Source organism: Ictalurus punctatus, chromosome 19 (genome assembly GCF_001660625.3).
Source record: "Ictalurus punctatus breed USDA103 chromosome 19, Coco_2.0, whole genome shotgun sequence".
Taxonomy (NCBI): Eukaryota; Metazoa; Chordata; class Actinopteri; order Siluriformes; family Ictaluridae; genus Ictalurus; species Ictalurus punctatus.
The window spans coordinates 7,892,664-7,914,621 of NC_030434.2; the positions used below are offsets into that span (position 1 = coordinate 7,892,664).

The 21,958-nt window shown below is 37.9% G+C and overlaps 1 protein-coding gene and 1 long non-coding RNA gene across 2 annotated transcripts; one reads left to right on the top strand and one right to left on the bottom strand.

Moving 5' to 3' along the window:
• The first annotated feature begins 12,688 nt into the window (after positions 1–12,688).
• On the top strand, positions 12,689–21,130 carry LOC108279590 (cystine/glutamate transporter). Its single transcript, XM_053688431.1, has 12 exons — positions 12,689–13,026; positions 14,794–14,920; positions 15,253–15,368; positions 15,931–16,056; positions 16,160–16,259; positions 16,486–16,530; positions 16,613–16,736; positions 16,858–16,961; positions 17,128–17,224; positions 18,949–19,098; positions 19,226–19,403; positions 19,730–21,130. Exons 1-12 carry the CDS (start codon positions 12,789–12,791, stop codon positions 19,792–19,794), a joined length of 1,470 nt encoding a protein of 489 aa, XP_053544406.1. The 5' UTR covers positions 12,689–12,788; the 3' UTR covers positions 19,795–21,130.
• On the bottom strand, positions 12,712–13,505 carry LOC128635433 (uncharacterized). Its single transcript, XR_008398404.1, has 2 exons — positions 13,399–13,505; positions 12,712–13,040 (listed from the first exon to the last, which is right to left on the bottom strand). It is a non-coding gene; the product is annotated as an uncharacterized LOC128635433 (long non-coding RNA).
• Positions 21,131–21,958: the final 828 nt, after the last annotated feature.

A 21,958-nucleotide genomic window follows, 5' to 3' on the forward strand; every position in this document is an offset into this window, starting at 1 on the left:
CACCAATGTTCTAGGATATATGTGTGTGTTAGTATGGTATATTTTCAGAAGCAAACGTGCAAGAAATCAATTGGTATACGTTGAGAAATCAAAATGAGTTCTAATCATGTGTAACCAATGTATGAGATATTAGAAAAGAAACAGTATATTATTCAGAGAAACTAAACTCAAAGTAGGTCAAGCTGGTGTGACTATCATGTGAAATCATTGAGTGCACATTCCTCCACTGGAAAGTGTATCTTTTTCTTCTAGGCTTGAAGATCTCACTCTCTGAACCTGCTTTAAACAAAGTATGCTGGCTGAGTTATAGATACGATACAAATAAAGAAACATAACTGTGTCGAAATGACAGAAATGTGATTAGAAGTAACCATGGGAAGACCCCACCCAACAAGGTCATTGTTTTAAGATGGTATGTATACATGAGCTATGATTGTGCCGGGGCAGGCCCTTTGCAAACCGAGTCAGCTCTTGTTACTATGGTAATAAAAGTCTAAACTCTTTTTACCATCAAAAACCTCGAGACTCAAATGTTTTTTATTCTTGCTGAAGGGGATTCCACAACAATCACCGATCTTTTTGTTATATAATTACATCCTATCAAAACTACCAATTAAGCTATCCAATTTCCATAATCTTTCCCCCCACAATTTTATTCTGATTTTTTAAAAGTTTCTAAAAAAAAGTATTTGCTATAGTAATTGATGCTGTTCCAAACAAAGTTAATACACTTTTAAATACATGCATGGTGCAAATTGGGCAGGGGATGCAGATCCTCCATCCTCCAAGCACTAAAAATAGGCATAGATGCAATAATTTCATGAAGATTTGAAAGTGTCTGGAAGGTTTCACTTTGTGCTTATGCATACCTCTCTGGGTTTTTTGTTTGCTTGTTTGTTTGGTTAGTTGGTTTTGTCTTTGCTGCAGCGTCATGGCCATGAAAGCAAATCTCATGCTTTATTTTGTATAGCACTCAAAGCATACCGACATAAAAGTTTCTTTCATGTTGGCATGTTGCAGAGTGTCATCACAGCAACACTCTCAACTTATTTAGTTCCCCTACTCTCCACCCACTGTCCAGTTCTATCCGTGGAGTTAAGGATCATTTAAGACTCAGACTAAACCTTCAGCAATGGATGTTTAATGATGGGAGCTACACTATATGACACATACCCAACCAAGGTTCTTCCCCAATCTGGTTTGAAGTCATGGTTTATCTAGGTTGGAGTGGAAGAACTCGAGTGTCCTGCACAGAGCTCTGACCTCAACCCCACTGAACACCTTTGGGATGAACTGGAATGAAGACCTCCTCACCCAACATCAGTACCTGATCTAGTGGAAAGCCTTCCCAGAAGAGTGGAGGTTATTATAACAGCAAAAGGGAACTAAAGCTAAAATGGGATGTACAAAAAGCACGAGTGTAATCATCCGGTGTCCACAAACCTTTGGCGATAAAGTGTATGTTGCTGTCGTCCCATTGATCGAAAACACTTGACTGTAATTTCAGCTTCAAATTAACTGCTAATCCTAGAGGTTCACTTACTTTTGCCACTCACACATATATAATATTTGATCATTTTCCTCAATAAATATATGACCAAGTATAACATTTTTGTCTCATTTGTTTAATTGGGTTCTCTTTGTCTACTTTCACGACTTGATGATATTTTACATGATATTTATGCAGAAATATAGGAAATCCTAAAGGTTTCACAAACTTTCAAGCAACTATCAATCTATCTATCTGTCTATCTATCTATCTATCTATCTATCTATCTATCTATTGATCTGTCTATCTATCGAACTATCTATCTATGGATCAATCTATATATCTATCTATCTGAAAGTAGTCTCAGGAATCCTCACACCAACAATGAAGTTATTTTAAAAAGTGAGGAGTTTTAGTCTCACAGTCATTACACAGGACTATTTGACTGCCATTTCTGTTATTATTAGCCATTTTGGATTGTTGAAAATTCACTCTCAGCTGTTCAAACAGAGAAGCTAAACAAACGAAACAAACATTAGGAGGTCTTCCTGCAAAACATCTTACTGAAACTGTTCAAACTTTTATAGAAACCCACCCATCGTGAGGTTTTTTATTCAAACATATTCATACTCGTGGTCTCGTTCAAATGTACGATTCTGTAAATTTTAATGTAAATGTAATTGCTAAAATATCATTTTCCTAATTTGTATGATTACATCATGAATGATGCACAGGCTGTTGTTACTGATCTTTAGTTTCAACATACAAAAATAGGATCATACCTCAAATAAAAATTGCTCATGTTTATGCTCTTGGCTGCATAGTGTCCTCACTTATGGACAGTCAATTTAAGGCTCGTTTTTTTATATTTTAGGAAACTCTAAGATGTAAATGAACTCGAAATCACGTGAAAATATTACTGTAAATTAACATCAACCTCTGTAGCTCTCTAGACTATTTATTGTTCTCAATCTTGACTAACTTTATACATAAAAAAATTAAAGGCAAATTTATAAAATGAAAGTTTTCTGGCCAGACTCAACCAAAAACTAGGTTATTATTATTGTTATTATTTTTTTAAAATTATTATTATTACTACCACTTTGTATCATGCACAAAGCCCTAAACTTTGTAAATTTTGTATGATCAGAAATCATTTATTTTAAAACATTTCTTCAGCATTACATATTTATTTATTTATTTATTTATTTATTTATTTATTTACTCTTTCAGGCTTACTGTTTTAGCCCCCCCCCCCCCCCCCCCCCCCCCAAAAAAAAAAAAAAAAATTCACTTGTTTTAAATAAATATTTGATATTTACATATTTAGATGGAATCAATGGTAAGTTTTAAAAAAAAGGGGAAAAAAGAAAATCTAAAGAATCTGGACATATGTATAAATATTTTATGCATGCAAGGGTTAAATTCTGCACCCTTCACAGGGTCCATTCATACTAGACAAAGATGTTCCCGCAAATGTTTTGTATACCAACCTATTTGTACACTTAATGTGTGTGTGTGTGTGTGTGTGTGTGTGTGTGTGTGTGTGTGTGTGTGTGTGTGTGTGTGTGTGTGTTATTTTTCTGAAAGAACACAAGCTTTGTAGCTGCTCCAGCAGGACACAGAGATGTGGGGCTTTATGCTGTAGTCCTGTCTCATGCTGTGCTCACATCTCACATTTAAATAAGGTCCACAGAGGGGGGGGGGATAGAGAGAGGGGGAAAGGGGGAGAGAGAAAGAGAGAGGGGAGAGAGAAAGAGAGAGGGGAGAGAGAGAGAGAGAGAGAGAGAGAGAGAGCAGAATGGCCTTTGCCTCAACTGGTTTAATTGCTAGAGGCTTTATTCCTTGAGTTTTTCAGTTTCTCAACTTGTAGGAACAGAACTTACAAAATAACAGACAAAAAGTTGACAGAATCATATAGCATCTAAATAACAGGTTCTAAAAACTCACAACTGAGAAACTAATGTAATAATATAACGTGCACTTTAACACAACTGCACATTTTGTAGTTTTTAATGTAGAGGAATATTTTCAAGAAACTTTATTTTCCTATTAATTTTCTATTTCCTATTACTTTTCTATTATTTTTTTTATTGTAATTTTTCTATTAAAGCAGCTCTGGCAATAGTTCTGCTGCAAGACAAAGCTTTGGTTTATATTAATACACTTATATTTTTATTAGTTTATATTAGCACACTTTGCCTTTGTTTGTGAAAATGTATTAGATGTAATTCCGATTATTTGCTATAAAATAGGATTTTGGTGACTGAAGAGTATTTTCAGATAGTACAATGCATGGTAGGCTGATTGGCGTGTCTAAAGTGTCCGTAGTGTATGAATGGGTGTGTGAGTGTGTATGTGATTGTGCCCTACGATGGATTGGCACCCTGTCGAGGGTGTACCCCGCCTTGTGCTCGATGCTCCCTGGGATAGGCTCCAGGTTCCCCGTGACCCTGAAAAGGAGTAAGAGGTAGAAGATGGATGGATGGACAGAAGCATTGCAACATCTAGAAAGTATGAAATGTATTAAAAAGCTCTATTTTGGTTTTATCTGACCATAGAACCCGATCCCATTTGAAGTTCCAGTAGTTTCTGGCAAACTGAACATGCTTGAGATTGTTTTTGGATGAGAGTAGAAACTTTTTTCTTAAATCCCTTCCAAACAACTTGTGGTGATGTAGGTGACTTCATGGAATTTAGAATTTATGGTCTACTGACATAAGTTAGAATTTATGTCAGTAGAAAGTATATTTATTATTTATGAATATAGTAAATAAGTCAAATGCACATTACGTGATCTAATGATATTTAATTAACTAGAAATTGGAAATAGGTTAATGTTTATTACCTAATTAGCCAAGTTAGTGGAAAATTCTGTAATAAAATTCTGTAATTGCAACATGTTTTTCAAGCCCAATGTAAAAGTTGAGCTGGACATTCCTGCTGGCTCTTGGTTCACCACATTGAGTGAGGTGCAGCAATTTACTGAGTGTTTGTGATGTGGGAGAGAAAAGAAACAGAGTAATAATTTGACACAGATCTTGCCTCTACTGCTAAGACTGCCTTCTACAAGGAAAAGCTGGAAACTTCTGCACAATACCCTCGCAAGCTCCACAACATATCTTCTTCACTACTCAACCGACCAGCTCCTCCTACTCCAGCCTCCCTGACTGCTGAAGGCTTTGCCACCTTTTATGATTAGAAGATTGAAAAAATCTGCCAGGCTTTCACTTCTAACCCAACTCCTACACCACCCACTGAGGATTCCCCTTCTCCTTTACTGGCACATCTTTCTAATCTAGCAACAAAATAGATCCTGCAATCCTACCACCTGCCCATTGGATCCAATCCCTTCCACAATGTTCCAGACCATCTCACAAGACCTCCTTCCCTTCATCACGACTATCATCTATGGCTCCATATCATCTGGTCATGTATCAACTGCATTGAAGAGAACAAAGGTTATTCCAATCCTGAAGAAATCCAATCTAGATCACTCTGACATCGGCAACTACTGTCTGGTATCACTTCTCTCTTTTCTTTCTAAAATCCTTGAATGCACTTTCTAAAATCAACTGTCTCTCTATCTCTCACAGAACAACCTACAAGATCCTAACCAGTCTGGCTTCAAAGTGACAGATTCCACAGAAACTGCCCTTTTGGCTGTCACTGAGAAGTTGCATGCTACTCAATCAGCCAAACTGCCATCAGTCCTCATCCTCCTTGACCTTTCAGCAGCATTTGACACAGTAAACCACAAGACTCTCTTGTTCACCCTCATGAGTCTTGGAATTCATGGTGCAACATGGCAGTGGTTTGCTTCCTACCTGGAAGGTCGCTCATACCAGGTGATGTGGAGGGAATCCCCATCTGCTCCCTGCGGCTCACCACTGGTGTCCCACAAGACACAGTACTTGGTCCTCTTCTGTTCTCACTCTATACTCAATCTCTTGGTGAGGTCATATCCTCACATGGTTTCTCATACCATTGCTATGTGGATGATACTCAACTCATCCTCTCCTTCCATCCCTCAGATCCTCTTGTTTCTGCTCGGATCTCAGCATATCTGGCAGACAGCTCATCATGGGTGGCAGCCCATCAGCTGAAACTCAATCCCAGCAAAACTGAACTACTGTTCATCCCAGGTGATTCATCACCATGACAGGATCTTATTATCTCCCTGGTCAACTCTCTGATCCCACCTTTGGTTACTGCATGCAACCTTGGGGTAACCATGGACAATCAATGGTCCTTTTCCTCTCCCGTTGCTAATCTGACATGATCATGTTGATTTCTCCTTTACAACATCAGAAGGCTTCGTCCATTTCTAACCATAAAGGCCACTCAGGTGTTAGTTCAGTCTCTTGTCATTTCAAGACTGGACTACTGCAACTCACTCCTGGCAGGTTTTCCTCTGAGCCCCATCCGACCTCTGCAACTGATCCAAAATGCAGCTGCTCAACTTGTTTTCAACCTTCCGAAGTTGTCTCACACCACCCCATTGCTATGCTCTCTACACTGGCTTCCTGTAGCTGCCAGAATCAGATTTAAAACTCTGATACTTGCCTACAAAGCCAAAAATGGACCAGCACCCACTTACTTCAAATCACTTATCACACCACACATTGCCCCACGCTCCCTCCAAACCTCTAGCACCGCTCGACTGGTGCCACCATCTCTCAGGGTACAAGGAAGGCATGCATCAAGACTCTTTTGTTCTGGCACCTAAGTGGTGGAATGAACTTCCCCTAGATGTCCGAACAGCTGAGTCAGTGGCAGTCTTCAAACCACATCTAAAGACCTACCTCTTCAAAAGTACTTAAATTAGCACTTTTCATATTTAATTTTTTTTAATTAAATTACCTCCCAACAGAGTTTTAAGACTGATGGGATTTTTAGTCCGTGACCTAGTGAACCAGTATCAAGATGTATTTATTGATAGAGACTTTAAAGCACTTCTGTAAGTTGCTCTGGATAAGGAGGTCTGCCAAATGCCATAAATGTAAATGTACATGTAAATGGAAATGGAAATCAGTAGTAAAGGGGGCACCAATGGTTTAAAAAAAATATGTATGTTCATCAAACATTTTTGATGCAAAATAACTCCACATGGAGGCATCTAACAGCCTTTCCCATTAGGCTGGTAGATTCCAACTTTATCTGTTGTGGTAAGTTTAGGCATAGCATTCCTTATGCAACCAATAAAGAGAGCATTTATTTTGCCAGCTGTTACCAGCCTGAGGCAGGATTTGCCATTTGTTGTTATCCTGGGAAAAATATTCATGACTCAACTCACAGTTACATTTAAATTCAAATAAGGGAAGATTAAAGTATAGGCGAGTGCAGAAACAGCCACAACTTGTTTAGACCCTGTTTCTGTAAAGTTATGTGATAAGGAAGTGTTGGGATGTTGAGAAGTCTGAGAACTACAACGTGATAGGCTGTTGAGGCCTATTACCTCAAAAGTTTGTTTAATTTTCTTTCAGTTTTGCTTTGGATTTGTGATTAGTTATTTGGAACTAGCCATTGATGACTGATCCCATTTTCAGACATTGATCATTTGGCTATACCTTCCATTCACACAATGAGGATAGAAATTATACTTGTGCTTGAAAGGAATAACATATATCATGTATTATAGGTATGAATTCCATCCATACATCCATCTTCTATACCGCTTATCCTTCTTCAGGGTCAAGGGGAATCCTGGAGCCTATCCCAGGGAGCATTGGGGACAAGGCGGGGTACACCCTGGACAGGGTGCCAGTCCATCGTAGGGCACAATCGCATACACATTCACACACCCATTCATACACTATGGACACTTTGGACATGCAAATCATGCATGTCTTTGGACTGGGGGAGGAAACCGGAGTACCCTGAGGAAACCCCTGCAGCACGGGGAGAACATGCAAACTCCACAAACACACACAGGGCCACGGTGGGAATCGAACCCCCGACCCTGGAGGTTTGAGGTGAACGTGCTAACCACTGAACACACAACAGTCTTTTGAGTGTGAAAAAACAAAAAAAACACTGAGTGAGCAGAGGGTCTGCAGGCTGAAACACCTTGTTGATGAGAGAGATCCTTGTTGATGTGTGGAAATCCAAAGAGATCAGCAGTTTCTGAAATACTCATACCATGCTACAGTTAAAATGTGGAAGAGATCACAGTTTTTCTTCATTCTGATGACTGAGGAGCTGCTTCTCTCGTGGTCAAAGCTACCATAAGCCACATTAATAACATCACGTGTTATTAACTCATTTCTGAGGGAATCAGAAAATCTCGGCATCCACACAGTCACACAAAATGACCCAAAGTGGTTTTAAAAAAAATTATTTTTAATGCAAGCACTGCATGATAGCTCCAAAATTTAACCCGTAGGTCATAGTTATCTAGATGTCTTGGTAAACTTCATTATCATTTAACCGCACATACAGTACTTTGACACATGTACTCACTGTTTTTTCTCCAGAAGTATACAGATGTGCTTAAATGCCTGAAAAGATTCCATTTGCATACCAGTGCATTGCCACAAACTACAAACATATACACCAATGTGGGGTAGAGCAGTAATAATAATAATAATAATAATAATAATAGAGATCTTGGAGATAAAGGGGAGATTTGTGCTGTTGTTTGTAACTATACATTTCTTAAGCTTGTGCATTTCTTTCTGAAGGCTTCTAATTGGTCTAATCCTTATGGTACAACATATGAGTAAAAAATAACTGTAGTTCTGTGTTTCTAACAATTTCCTACTATGTTAGTTCAAACAAATTAAAGGAGCACAATTAAATAACTGATTTATGGTCCTAATAAACTGATTGTAAGTATTTCTTATTTTATTGTCTACAGGCTACAGTTTCAGTTTTAAAGACAGGACAAGATCATTTCCAATATGGAAATTTTCAGACCATTTTAAAATCATTGAAATAACGGATACTCGTATTAAATGTGCCATGTGTAATAAATTATGAATAGTGTTGGTAAACTCAGCACAAATAATTGGTGTTGTTTCATCAACCCCTACCTGGGATCTTTAGGCTTCATGTAGCTCGTTAAACAAAACAAAATACTAAAATTCACTTTTTTATATCTCTGAATATTATATTTTGTACCTTGATGCGGATGATAAGCACTCTGTGGCTTTGGATTCTGCAATAGCTGTGGAATATATCCACTCTATGAAAATAACACATCAGGATCTAAACCCCCCCCCCAATTGTCCTGGTAAATATATATATCTACCAAACAAATTTAGCAGTCCTCCAAAAAAGTTTCCTGGCTGATTGGGGCAAGGCAAATATCAGGGATACAGTATTGCTGACTCAAAGGAGCAGGTGTCTTACCCATACTGCGGGACCAGTTGGAGGAACTTTTTTATACATAACACCTAAATGCCTAATTGACTTGTAAAAAAAACCTCATGTAGTCATTAGGTGCTACATACCAGAAACTGTTCAGAGTGTGATTAACTTCAGAAGTGAAAAACCATGAAGAACTCAAGCAGTTTGATGTTCAAACAGACCAACTGTTCATAGATGAGATTAGCCTCAGAAAATGTGGATGCTCTGGGGGCATACATTTTTTAAATTGCACTGGAAAATTCAGCAAGCTGATTCAGCAATTCCATCAGCAAGAGATAGGAATTTGCCACCCCTTCAGCTGTACTAGGAAAGTTATGAAGGAGCATTTCTTCTGCTATGTCTATGAAATAATGGTTTGCTACTAGAGATAGTGAGGCTCCTCGCACTCACAAGCCAGTCCTTCAGCATAATTCATGAGACGTTCATCCACAGGACAGAGCATGCTAACAGAATCTAAAACAAACATTGCACTATGAGTTTCATTTAAGTGTTTTAAAACATAAGCTTTAATGTTACATCCATGAAAAGTATTTTGACATTCTGTAAATATGATTGATGAGTACTACACATGGACATGATTCCAGCATGATAAAGACCCCGACCACACACCTCCAAGACGACCACTGCCTTGCTAAAGAAGCTGAGGGGGAAGGTGATGGACTGGCCAAGCATGTCTCCAGACGTAAACCCTATTGAGCATCTGTGGGGCATCCTCAAACGGAAGGTGGAGGAACACAAGGTCTCTAACATCTACCAGCTCCGTGATGTCATCATGGAGGAGTGGAAGAGGACTCCAGTGGCAACCTGTGAAGCTCTGGTGAACTCCATGCCCAAGAGGGTTAAGGCAGTACTGGAAAATAATGGTGGCCACACAAAATACTGACAATTTGGGCCCAATTTTGACATTTTCACTTAGGGGTGTACTCACTTTTGTTGCAAGCGGTTTAGACATTAATGGCTGTGTGTTGAGTTATTTTGAGGGGACAGCAAATTTACATTGTTACACAAGCTGTACACTTACTACAATACTTTATATTGTAGCAACGTGTCATTTCTTCAGTGTTGTCACATGAAAAGATATCATCAAATATTTAGAGAAATGTGAGGGGTGTACTCACTTTTGTGAGATACTGTGTATAAACATTGTATTTAAACAATACATCAAAGTGATTCTGCCACTTTTTTTATCCATGTTTTCTGTTTCTCTTCTCTACGGATGGAAAGACGTTAAAATTTGTGTTAATTTCTAGAACCATAATATTTTTTTAAATACTGTGACTGCCTGTCTAACTGAACTTGACCAAGAAATACTTTGGTATTTATCATTATCCTGGATAATTTGCAAAAATTTTCCTATCTTTCACATACATTTATCCTATATATCCTATACACAGATTATGAACCAACAAAACTAGCCACTTCAATGAAATAGATAATAATAGAAGTCTGTAAATAATTAGCATTTTTCATTTTAAATCAAATACAAAACCTAATTGCGCACTGATTTTCACACCAAAAAGCTACTGAATGCTTCCTCAATGCTTGCATGAAATTGAGAGTGGAATGACACTTGAATCTGACCAACAGTCAAGTTCCCCAGTCCTCTGTCTGTACGTAAACATCAGGGACAACCTCTTTGAAATCAACTACTCTGCAGAGACTGTCTAATTATCCAAAGACTGTGAGCATTATCAGTCATTATCACTATTAATCAGCCAAATAAGTTGGCTGCTGAGTTGGAACTCTAACACAAATTATGAGTCAGGTATACCTTGCCATGGACAAACAATGTGCAAATGTTAGCAAATATGCAGACGAACCTTTACCAGAAAAACAACATGTTTGTCTATCTATAAGCAGATAAACATTCTGTACTAATCTAAATGACAAGACGTGACCTTCTTAGGCGTGCATCCTTACTCAGGCATAGAACCCAACTTTCTGCATGAAATAAAAAGACAATTTCTCTCACATGTCCGACTTTTTATCAGTCTAAATGATAACTAAGACGGATAAGTAAGAAGGATAGAGAAATTACAACAGAGTGTGGCATCAAAACATCAGAACTTCACAATCCTTTTACGGTTCAACTGAAGTCGTCATAAAACAGTCATTTTAGACGAATGCTAAGGCTGTTTTTTCAGACATAAAAGGGTATAAAAATCCAAAGCATCAGCAACTGAATTTGATTAAAGTTTAGAAAATACTTTCACTTCTAATTTTAGTTTACAACATGTCGAAGGTTTAGTTTGTAAACTGTATTAAGGTCTCATGGTGGCCTTAAAGAGGAACCGGTTAGCTACTTACCCATCTATACACAGATGTATCCTGAAATCCTGAAGAACTTTAACTTCTTGTTACTTGTAAACGAAAGCAAATAGGGTCCACGTTATAGCATTCCATTTTTTTTTATTAACACCACACTTAAGTTACAGCGTATAAGCCAGTTTCTTCTTGCATTATAATTAAAAACAAATGTTTATTTCAGTGATATTGCAAGCAATATTACCGTCAACATAGCTCTAAAAATAAAATTTATTTTTAACACTGCATGAAAATTAATGACTTGCAATAGGACATGTTACAATCTTTAAATATCTAGAGGAACAGAACGTGACATTCAGATATTAAATGATTGCAGGAGAGGAGTGGGTGAACAGGAATAACTATAATGCAGAAGTATAAGTGCCAAACAAGCCAAAGCCACTAGATCAATATTCAGTATGAGCTATTTATAGTATATATTTAATAAAGACCGTAAAGGAAATAAAAGAAGATAAAACAGCACGGGGAAAAGGAACCTGAGTGTTGCCAGATAAAACCCAGATCAAAACCAAACAAGTTTTGCTATGTCTTACCTGCCCTCTTTCCCAAACAAACGAACATGGAGTTTTATTGAACACACGGCACCGGTACAACAGATAACAGGTAGTGAGTTCATACATTCACACAGTAGATATCAATTGGCAACACTTCACACCAACATTTCTCTAATGGGTCTACAAAGCAACAGTGTATATACAGTATATGAAATTTATTCAGCTGGAGTATAATATTTGTTTTCCCTCTAATAATAATTTCCATATCCACCCCCACAAAAAAATGTGCATACACAATTACAAAAAAAGATGGACAATAGATTCGTTTTCTGTTTAACAAAAATCACAGGAATAATCATTATCTAAACAAAATCTCTCTAATACACTTTTAGCTGGATATAGATGAGCTCATAAATTTACACACCCCTTGCAGAATCTGCAAAATATTAATAACTCAAAAACAAAAGAGGAATCATTAAAATTGCATTTAGTTTGTTATTTAGTTCTGGCCTGAATGAGCTATTTCACATAACATGTTTACATATAGTCCACAGGACAATATTAACTGAATTTACACAAATGAACTGGTTCAAAAGTCTACAAACTGTAACAGAATATATTTAATAAGTAAGCTGTACTCGAAGCAATCACTGGTTTAGAGCAATTGGTTTCCTTAATTTACTTGAGTAAACCGAACACGTAAGGATTTACAGAGTATCTACATTTGCATCCACCTTCACCTCCCAGTCATGACACGCTGCAGTCCCTCTGCCTTTTAGTTATGGCTGAAGGAACAAAAGGGGATTGTTGTACTTCTACAATGAACATCAAAGCAGAGAGACAGAAAGAGAAGAAAAACGAATAAACACTGCACACACTGCGCAAATCTTTTCATACTTGGCACACGAAAGGGAGGGAAAAAGTTGTTAAATCACTTATTCATGAATTAATATGTGAGTTCACTCCCACCCACACTCCCCCACCCCCAACCCCCAGCCCTACCCCCTCCCTCTAACCCCTACCACTAGTTCACCTCCACTGCGAGGAAAGGTATTGGCTTGTTGTTCAACTCCACAGCAGAAGTTTCTGCTCTCTCTGAGGAGCTGGACATGTCCGTTGTGAGGGGAACTAAAGCAAAGATGGCGAGCCAGAAAGAGGAGTGTGAAGGGAAGGAAGATCGGGTTCATCTGAGACGCAGCATTAGTCTGGTGCCTGCAGTCTCCTTCATCATGGGCACCATGATTGGCAGCGGGATCTTCATCGCTCCCAAAGGAGTGCACATCAATACAGGCAGTGTGGGACTCTCCCTAGTGGTCTGGGCGCTCTGTGGACTCCTCTCCACGTTTGGTATGCTTCTAAACCTTTTAGCAGTTAGATGTTTAATAATACATTACTGTTCAAAACAATATACACAATGAAGAGAACCTCTAGATTATTGCACCTCAGAAAATAATAGTGCTTAACACCATATTATAACATACTAACTACAATATACTTTCTTTCATTCAGTTTTGATACTACCCATTACATTTAGTTGAGTTAGGAGACTGGTGATGTATAATTTTTTTATCACAGTGTGCTTTTCATCCCAGAGCTTTCAAAATGTGACATACAAATTGTTCTAGTCATTATCTTTGTGATTACAAACAGAAAATAAGAGGTTTAGTCTCAAAGACATGGAAATTTGATATCTGAGATGGAAATATTGTGAAATATTACCTTTTTTTCGTAGGTTACAGCATCTTCTCAAATGTTGTGGTAGACTGTGGTAGCCTTTAAACATTTTACTTTCCAATGTTGCAACCCTCAGCGGACTCCTGAAAGGCTGTAACATAATAAAATGGGGGGGGGGGGGGGGATGAAAAGTCTCCACTGTAATCTGGTTACTCCATGGCTTCTTTAACAGCTAAATATCCCTCATATAAAATAAAATCATTTAAAACACTGTAGTCAGTGTCTGATACAAAGGATTTGAGTTGGAATGAGGTGTTTTCATATATTTAAAAGTTGTTGCCAACCTTTAGTAACAAACACACACACACACACACACACACACACACACACACACACACACACACACACACACACACACACAAACTCATGTACTACTGTGTTACAGAAGTTGTTCTATGGTTGTGATGATAGCCTCATGTTATGCCCTACCCATGTAATTTACAGTACGTTCTGGGATGTAAAGAAATTCAATTGTTGGTTAAGAGTTTTGACAGTGTTAGCAATGATGAATGCAGGTTGAAATTAAACACAGGGTTGAAATAATAATAATAATAATAATAATAATAATAATAATAATAATAATAATAATAATAATAAAAGGCAAAAACCATAAAGCACACAGAATAGAGAATGATAGCCGGATGCATTCACAGTGAAAGAGGGTTGAACCTGACAGAATTATAAAATCTGTCCACTGAGTCTGGTAGTGTGTCACAGAAGAGTAGTAGATCAAAATCCAAAGCATCAGCAACTGAATTTGAATAAAGTTTAGAAAATACTGACACACAGGGTGTACTCTGAAAATAGTTTAGATAATATTTCAAGTTCAGCTGTTAACTGAATCAAGTATCATGGATTGTTAAATGTATTGTAATAGATAATACACACAGTATAGTCCAGTTAAGCAGTATTTATTTTTTTTTGTCATGTTAGCTTTGGCTAACACTGTTGATCAATTTATGAACATGTTTTTTTTTCTTCTTTGATGTACTTTTGTTATTACTGATATTCAGTATGTGTAAAAGATGTTGTGATCCATACACAAGTCTACATCCCTCTGCTTTCCTGGAGTTTTCCCAGGAATTAGGCTTAATAAAATAAATGTTTAAAAAAATAAAAAAAAATAAATCTTTTTAAATTCACAACTGCTTGTGAGCAGGGTAGAGCTGCAACGAGTTTGTAATACGGCTTTCCCCCAAGTCTGCTGGGGAAACACAAACCTGTTTGGTAGGCACTTGGAACACTTCCTTTTGCTAACTGGATAAATTCTCTGTTTGTTTTTACTCTGATCTAATCAAAATCACTGAAACCTTCCTTGTCTTGTCTTGTCTTGTCTTGTCTTGTCTTGTCTTGTCTTGTCTTGTGTTTCCTTGAATTCAGGTGCCTTGTGCTATGCTGAGTTGGGGACCAGTTTCAAAAAGTCTGGTGGCCATTACACATATTTACTTGAGACCCTTGGGCCACTTCCTGCTTTCCTGAGGCTTTGGTCTGAGTTCATTTTCATCAGGTCAGGTTGTGTCTGTTTGCATTCTAAATCATAGTGACTTTTAAAAAATAAAAATAAAAAAAACCTATGAAATGGACCGAGATGCCGGGATTTGATTCTGGATGTTGTGAAACAGGAAATCAAGAAGAGATCATGCCAGAGAGCATGAGTGATTTCCACAACAGCCAATTGCTGTTGTCCGTGATACAGTACTGATGCTAAAAAAAATGGCTTTTGCTTTAATGGGCACTGACACATTTTATTTCATTAATGCCTTGTTGATTTAGTACGTATGCAGACTCACTGTTAATGGATGACATAAAAAGGTTTTTGTGTCACTCTTTTCTTTGCAGACCTGCAGTGACTGGGTATATTTCCCTGGCTTTTGGACACTATGTCATAGAACCTTTTTTCACGCCATGCCAAGCTCCTCTACTATTAATCAAAGTGGCCAGTTTTCTTGGAATGAGTAAGTGAAATGTGTACACTAATTAATTTTTGACTAACCGAACAGCACAGTGTTGCAGTGCGTAGCTTTGACCCTCCAGAGTTCTTCCCATATCCATGTGGGTTACCTCTGGCTTCGTCTGGTTTCTTTCCACCTCCCAAAAGCAAGACTGGTAGACAGACTGGTAGACAGACTGGGTACACTAAATTACCCCTAGGTGTGAATGTGTGTGCGTGTGTGCATGGTACTGTGTGATGAACAAGAGTTCCATCCAGGGTGTATGCTCCAGATCCACCTCAACCCTGAACAAAGCCATTTCTGAAGAGGAAAAACATCTACTCCAGCGGTTACCAACCTTCCTGCAGGTTTCATCTCCAACCAATATTGAACACACGTGTTTTAGTTGATCGAGAACGTCTTAAAGCAATGATTAGATAGTCAGGTGGGCACCATTATGGTTGGAGCTAAAGTATTCAGGAAGGTAGATCTCCAGGAACAGGGTCGGTGACCACTGATCTAACCTATGATAAGCAGTGACATATTATACTGATTTCTAACTTGAAATCATTTTCTGCTCTTTCAGCACTTTTGGTGGCAGTGAACTGCTGGAGTGTATCACTGTCCTCTCGTACACAAGTCATCCTCTTGATCGTTAAGCTCCTTAGTCTGGTTCTGATCATTGTCCCAGGAATTGTGGCTCTGGCCAAAGGTAGCAAAGATTTGATACTTGAATTTTATTATTATTATTATTATTATTAATGTGTGATCCAGCGATAGTGAGCGAAAAACTTTGTTTGTAACTCCCTCTTCAGGCCAAACCGAAAACTTCCAGAATGGTTTTAACTTCGAGGCGCTCACACTGACAAAGCTGCCTTTAGCCTTCTACGCGGGACTTTATGCCTATTCTGGATGGTGGGTAATAACCTTTTTTCCCCCAGAATATTACAAATAAATCTGAATCACAGCTCATTTTATAGTTGCCTGATTTTAGAGACTAAACATAATCCAACAAAAAGCCCACATCTTTGCATTTCTCTCAGTACGAGAACCAGAGAGCAGCAGGTCATCATGGACACACAGGTCTATCCATTTATAACTACACAGTGCTCTGTGACATCTTGTTTGCCTTTGCTTTCAGGTTTTCATTAAACTTTGTGACAGAGGAGGTTATCAATCCAAAAAGGTATGGGGAACGGGGAGGATCCGATTGAATTTCCATGTCAATTCTTACCCTTGTAATTAGACTTGTTTCTTGTATTTGCCAGAAACATTCCATTGGCCATCATTTTGTCCATGATCACAGTTACTACATTATACGTGCTGGTGAATGTAGCGTATTATACTATGATGACCGAAAACGAGCTGCTGATATCCGATGCAGTAGCAGTGGTCGGTATTATTCAAATTTCTATGTTCATAATGTCAAGAGGTGCAGTGATTTTTATTTTATTTTTTAATTGGAAAATGTCAAATCATTCTCAGTCAGTTTCTTTTTCTGTATGGCACACAGACTTTCGCCAGCAAAGCTCTGCCCAGGATGGCATCACTGGTGCCCATACTGGTGGCCATGTCCTGTCTTGGGACCATGAACGCAGGGATCTTTTCAGTACCGAGGTATAAAGTCTGTTAGAAGTAAACGTAAATACTTCATCATGTCTAGTTCAATTTCCTCAGATTTTAATTACACAATTTATTTGAATGTGTGTGTGTGTGTGTGTGTGTGTGTGTGTGTGTGTGTGTGTGTGTGTGTGTGTGTGTGTGTGTGTGTGTGTGTGTGTAGAATGTTATTTGTGGCTGCCAGAGAGGGACAATGGCCAACCCTGTTCTCCATGATACACATACGAAGAAAGACACCAATGCCTGCTGTACTATTGCTGGTAATGTACTGTAATGTATTACTGGTTGCCTCTATTGAGCAAAATACATTTCATATAATATGTGCAGTTGCTCATTTTACTGTCATTCATTCATTCTTGATCATCTATTCATTTTATACCACAGTGCTGTTGAATGCTCAGTTCTGATCGGTCCATTCTCTATAGCACTCATCCTAATACATTATCACTTCTATACTAACAACTTTGACAGGGACTTGTACAGAGGACACGCCACATAAACAAATAAAAATAATAATAAAATGTGTGAATTTTTGAGGGTTGGTTTTTTTGTGAGGAGATTTTATTTAGCACTTTTGGAAGGAGACACCAGTGTCAGAGCTTTGTAACAGTCAGAGATAAAGCTGTAAATTTTACAACATTGTCTTAATAACTTAATAAGAGAGAAACAAAGAGACACTGGTTCGAGAACAACTGTTAATGTAAGGAATAACACACAATAGACTGTGCTGTTAAATGTCATTAAAATCACCGTGAAGTGCCTTGAAACGTGCAGTGTTATTTGACGTGCTGACATAACTTCCACTGAAACAGGAAGTCAGGGTGGGGCATATCGGTTGGCTCCTCCCCCCTTTTAAATAGCCAATAGTATTTAGCTTACTTCACAGACCAGGCTAAGCCATACTTGACAGTTAGTAGCATGGATGCAAGCCAGAGCAGTAATAATGCTAAAAATAATAATAATAATAATAATAATAATAATAATAATAATAATAACAACAACAACCAAAGACATGTTTTTGACCCGTGCTTGCTCATATGATTGCTCTCGCTCAACAACGGCAACTTCGGCTGTGTGATTTATTATAATGTTGGGGCGGGACAATCTTGCAGAATGATGTCATCAATTGTTGATCCGTATTGTTGGTGGAAAGAGACTGTACATTTTGAATGCGTATATCTTCTAAATGCAAATTTTGTCATTGTTTTTGCGCACACTAGCTTTTAGATAACCTTAAGGCTGATGTATTCATAGTAAAAGCCACAAAACTTCGATTTTGATCTCATGGGGACTTTAATGCACATCTGTAGATTTTTTGTGGGGTTTTTTGTTGTTGTTGTTTTTTTTGTTTTGTTTTTGTTTGCGTTAGTTTTCTTATACCACAGTGATTACGATGTATAATTAATTACTGAACTGCACATTTTAACGGTTTAGAGTTAGGTTTAATGTGGTGGAAAGTCCAAGAGACAAGTTAGTTCCTGTTCTCACTTACATTGTACACAAAATCTGTTTTTAATTACTTTTATTATTGGTCCCTGAGTCTGAGCTGTTCCTATAAAAAAAACAATAAAGTATACGAACAAGCACATTAATATACAATAGCCATGCTGTTAACCAAAATAACGCACACCTTCTGACCAATCAGATACGAGTATTTATCCATGCAGCAGTATACAGCTGTTGTACAGTACATTCAGTAAGTGATAACTGGAACGATCCACAACATTTAATGTAACTATGAATGGATAAAAAGTATGTCGTTCTTTCATAAATGAAAAATTGCAATCATGGGCGAATTGCAGTGGTGTAAGAGGAATATTTCATGACATACAGTTACTGGAAAACAATCAACATCGGGGTAGTAACAGTAACTCTGCCTGACTTCAGGCCGCATCACGTAAGCTCATCGCTGATTGTTTTCCTATAAGAGCACGTTCCGATGTGTTGTACTCTTTAGTGACTGTCTCGGCTGTTATTGTTACAGTGCCCTCTAGTGGTTATCATGTTGGCAAGAGGGGACATTTATCAACTGATCAACTTTGCTTCTTTCTCGCGCTGGTTCTTCATCGCCCTGGTTACACTGGGGCTTCTCGTCCATCGCTATCGATTCCCAGACCATCCACGAACATTTAAGGTTTATATCTCTAATGAACTTAATTTTATTTTTCATTTCAGCTGTTAATGAATTTTTTTTATCATTTTAATAGCCAAAAACTATTATTTTTCTTTAACTAGATCTTTTTTTAAATATGTGAACCTAGGTTCCTCTGGCTGTTCCTGTGATCTTCACGGTGGTGTGTTTCTTTATCGTGGGTCTGTCTCTGTATTCAGACCCCTGGAACACAGGTTGCAGTTTTGCTGTTACTTTCACTGGAATCCCAGTGTACTACCTGACCATAAAGCACTCGTATATACCGAACCGTTGGAGAAAAGCCATCAGTGAGTTATGCCTTTCCTTTTCTCTTTCCTTTCCTTTCACTCATTCATTTCCAGTAAACGCTTTATCCTGGTCAGGGTCACAGTGGATGCCCTGGAATACACCCCGGCTGGGACGCCTGTCAATCACAGATGACGTTCCACACACACACGCACACCATTCACACACTCTCATTTAAATCTAGGGGCAATTTTATTTGCGTCTGTGTTATAAATAGGGAAGTTTTCATATACGATTAATATTTCGCTAGTACCATTACCTTTTCAACTAGTCTTTGGTGATGTATGTAATAAACACTAATGTTTGTTTCTTCTCTTGCTCTGTTCAGATTACTACACTAACCAACTTCAGATCTTGTTGGAGGTGGTACAGCAAGAAGTTCAGACCTACTGAAGGAGCACAAACATTACACTAAGGGGTGGGCGGTAAACAGAGACATCCTAAATTATCAACAAACCATCCAACAACCTCTCAACTGACTGCCATGAACAAGTTTAAGAGGTTTAGTCTCAAAGACATGGAAATTTGATATCTGAGATGGAAATATTGTGAAATATTATCTTTTTTTTTAGTAGGTTATAGCATCTTCTCAAACGTTGTACAACTAACCCAGACTGTGGTAGCCATTAAATATTTAACTTTCCCATGTTGCAATCCTCACTCCTGAAAGGCTGTAACACAATAAAAAGGGGGGTGGGGGTGAGGGGGGGAGATGAAAAGTCTCGACTGTAATCTGGTTAATCCATAATTTCTTTAACAGCTAAATATCCTTCAGTGTCTGATACAAATGATTTGAGATGGAATGAGGTGTTTTCATATATTTAAAAGTTGTTGCCAACCTTTAGTAACAAAAACACACACACACTCACACACAAAACAGATTACTATGGAAACTGTACACCAATGTACAGCATTTCTGTACACTACTGTGTTACAGAAATTGTTCTATGGTTGTGATGATAGCCTCATGTTATGTCCTTCGTTCTGGTACGTAAAGAAATTCAATTGTTGGTTAAGAGTTTTGACAGTGTTAGCAATGATGAATGCAGGTTGAAATTAAACACAGGATTGCAGTAATAATAATAATAATAATAATAATAATAATAATAATAATAATAATAATAATAATAAAAGGCAAAAACCATAAAGCACACAGAATAGAGAATGACAGCCGGATGCATGCACAGTGAAAGAGGGTTGAACCTGACAGAATTATAAAATCTGTCCACTGAGTCTGGTAGTGTGTCACAGAAGAGTAGTAGATCAAAATCCAAAGCATCAGCAACTGAATTTGAATAAAGTTTAGAAAATACTGCCATCTGAGCGGTCCTGTAGCCATAGATAGCTACTTTCACTTCTATTATGTGCAAATAATGAAGCAGCCTGTGACGATACGGCCAGCAGATGGCACTGTGGCTCGTCTTCGGATGAGTCACATGACTTTGTTTTGGTTCACTCGCTTCCGGCTTGTGCGTTAGCGCTAGTCATTCTGATTTGTCACAGGTGATTGCGTTTTGAGTTGATTATACTTTGTATTTAAACGCCTGAGTTATTGAGCACGGGGCTCAGTATAATTAGTGGTATTAGTTGTAAGATTTGTATTGTTGACATCGTTTGTTTTCATGCCGGGAAGGATATCGTTATGCCACGTTTCCCGTTTGCCTGTGAAGACCGGATTACTTTGGTTTTGTGTCTTTAAGTTTAATAAAGACTTTGATCTGCGCCTGCATCCGCCTCCTGTCTACGTAACGTTCCACAACCCTAATTTTAGTTTACAACATGTCGAAGGTTTAGTTTGTAAACTGTATTAAGGTCTCATGGTGGCCTTAAAGAGGAACCGGTTAGCTACTTACCCATCTATACACAGATGTATCCTGAAATCCTGAAGAACTTTAACTTCTTGTTACTTGTAAACGAAAGCAAATAGGGTCCACGTTATAGCATTCCATTTTTTTTTTATTAACACCACACTTAAGTTACAGCGTATAAGCCAGTTTCTTCCTGCATTATAATTAAAAACAAATGTTTATTTCAGTGATATTGCAAGCAATATTACCGTCAACATAGCTCTAAAAATAAAATCTATTTTTAACACTGCATGAAAATTAATGACTTGCAATAGGACATGTTACAATCTTTAAATATCTAGAGGAACAGAATATGACATTCAGATATTAAATGATTGCAGGAGAGGAGTGGGTGAACAGGAATAACTATAATGCAGAAGTATAAGTGCCAAACAAGCCAAAGCCACTAGATCAATATTCAGTATGAGCTATTTACAGTATATATTTAATAAAGACAGTAAAGGAAATAAAAGAAGATAAAACAGCACGGGGAAAAGGAACCTGAGAGTTGCCAAATAAAACCCAGATCAAAACCAAACAAGTTTTGCTATGTCTTACCTGCCCTCTTTCCCAAACAAACGAACATGGAGTTTTATTGAACACACGGCACCGGTACAACAGACAAAACAGGTAGTGAGTTCATACATTCACATAGTAGATTTCAATAAACCAGCGATCACAACCAAGGATATGGACAACCAAAACAAAAC

Excerpts from the sequence above, each read along its gene's own strand:
- LOC108279590 (XM_053688431.1), top strand. The coding sequence starts at position 12,789 with ATGTCCGTTGTGAGGGGAACTAAAGCAAAGATGGCGAGCCAGAAAGAG. Across the intron at positions 14,921-15,252 it reads TCTGAGTTCATTTTCATCAG|ACCTGCAGTGACTGGGTATA; the intron begins GTCAGGTTGTGT and ends TTTTCTTTGCAG. Across the intron at positions 16,057-16,159 it reads AATTGTGGCTCTGGCCAAAG|GCCAAACCGAAAACTTCCAG; the intron begins GTAGCAAAGATT and ends CTCCCTCTTCAG.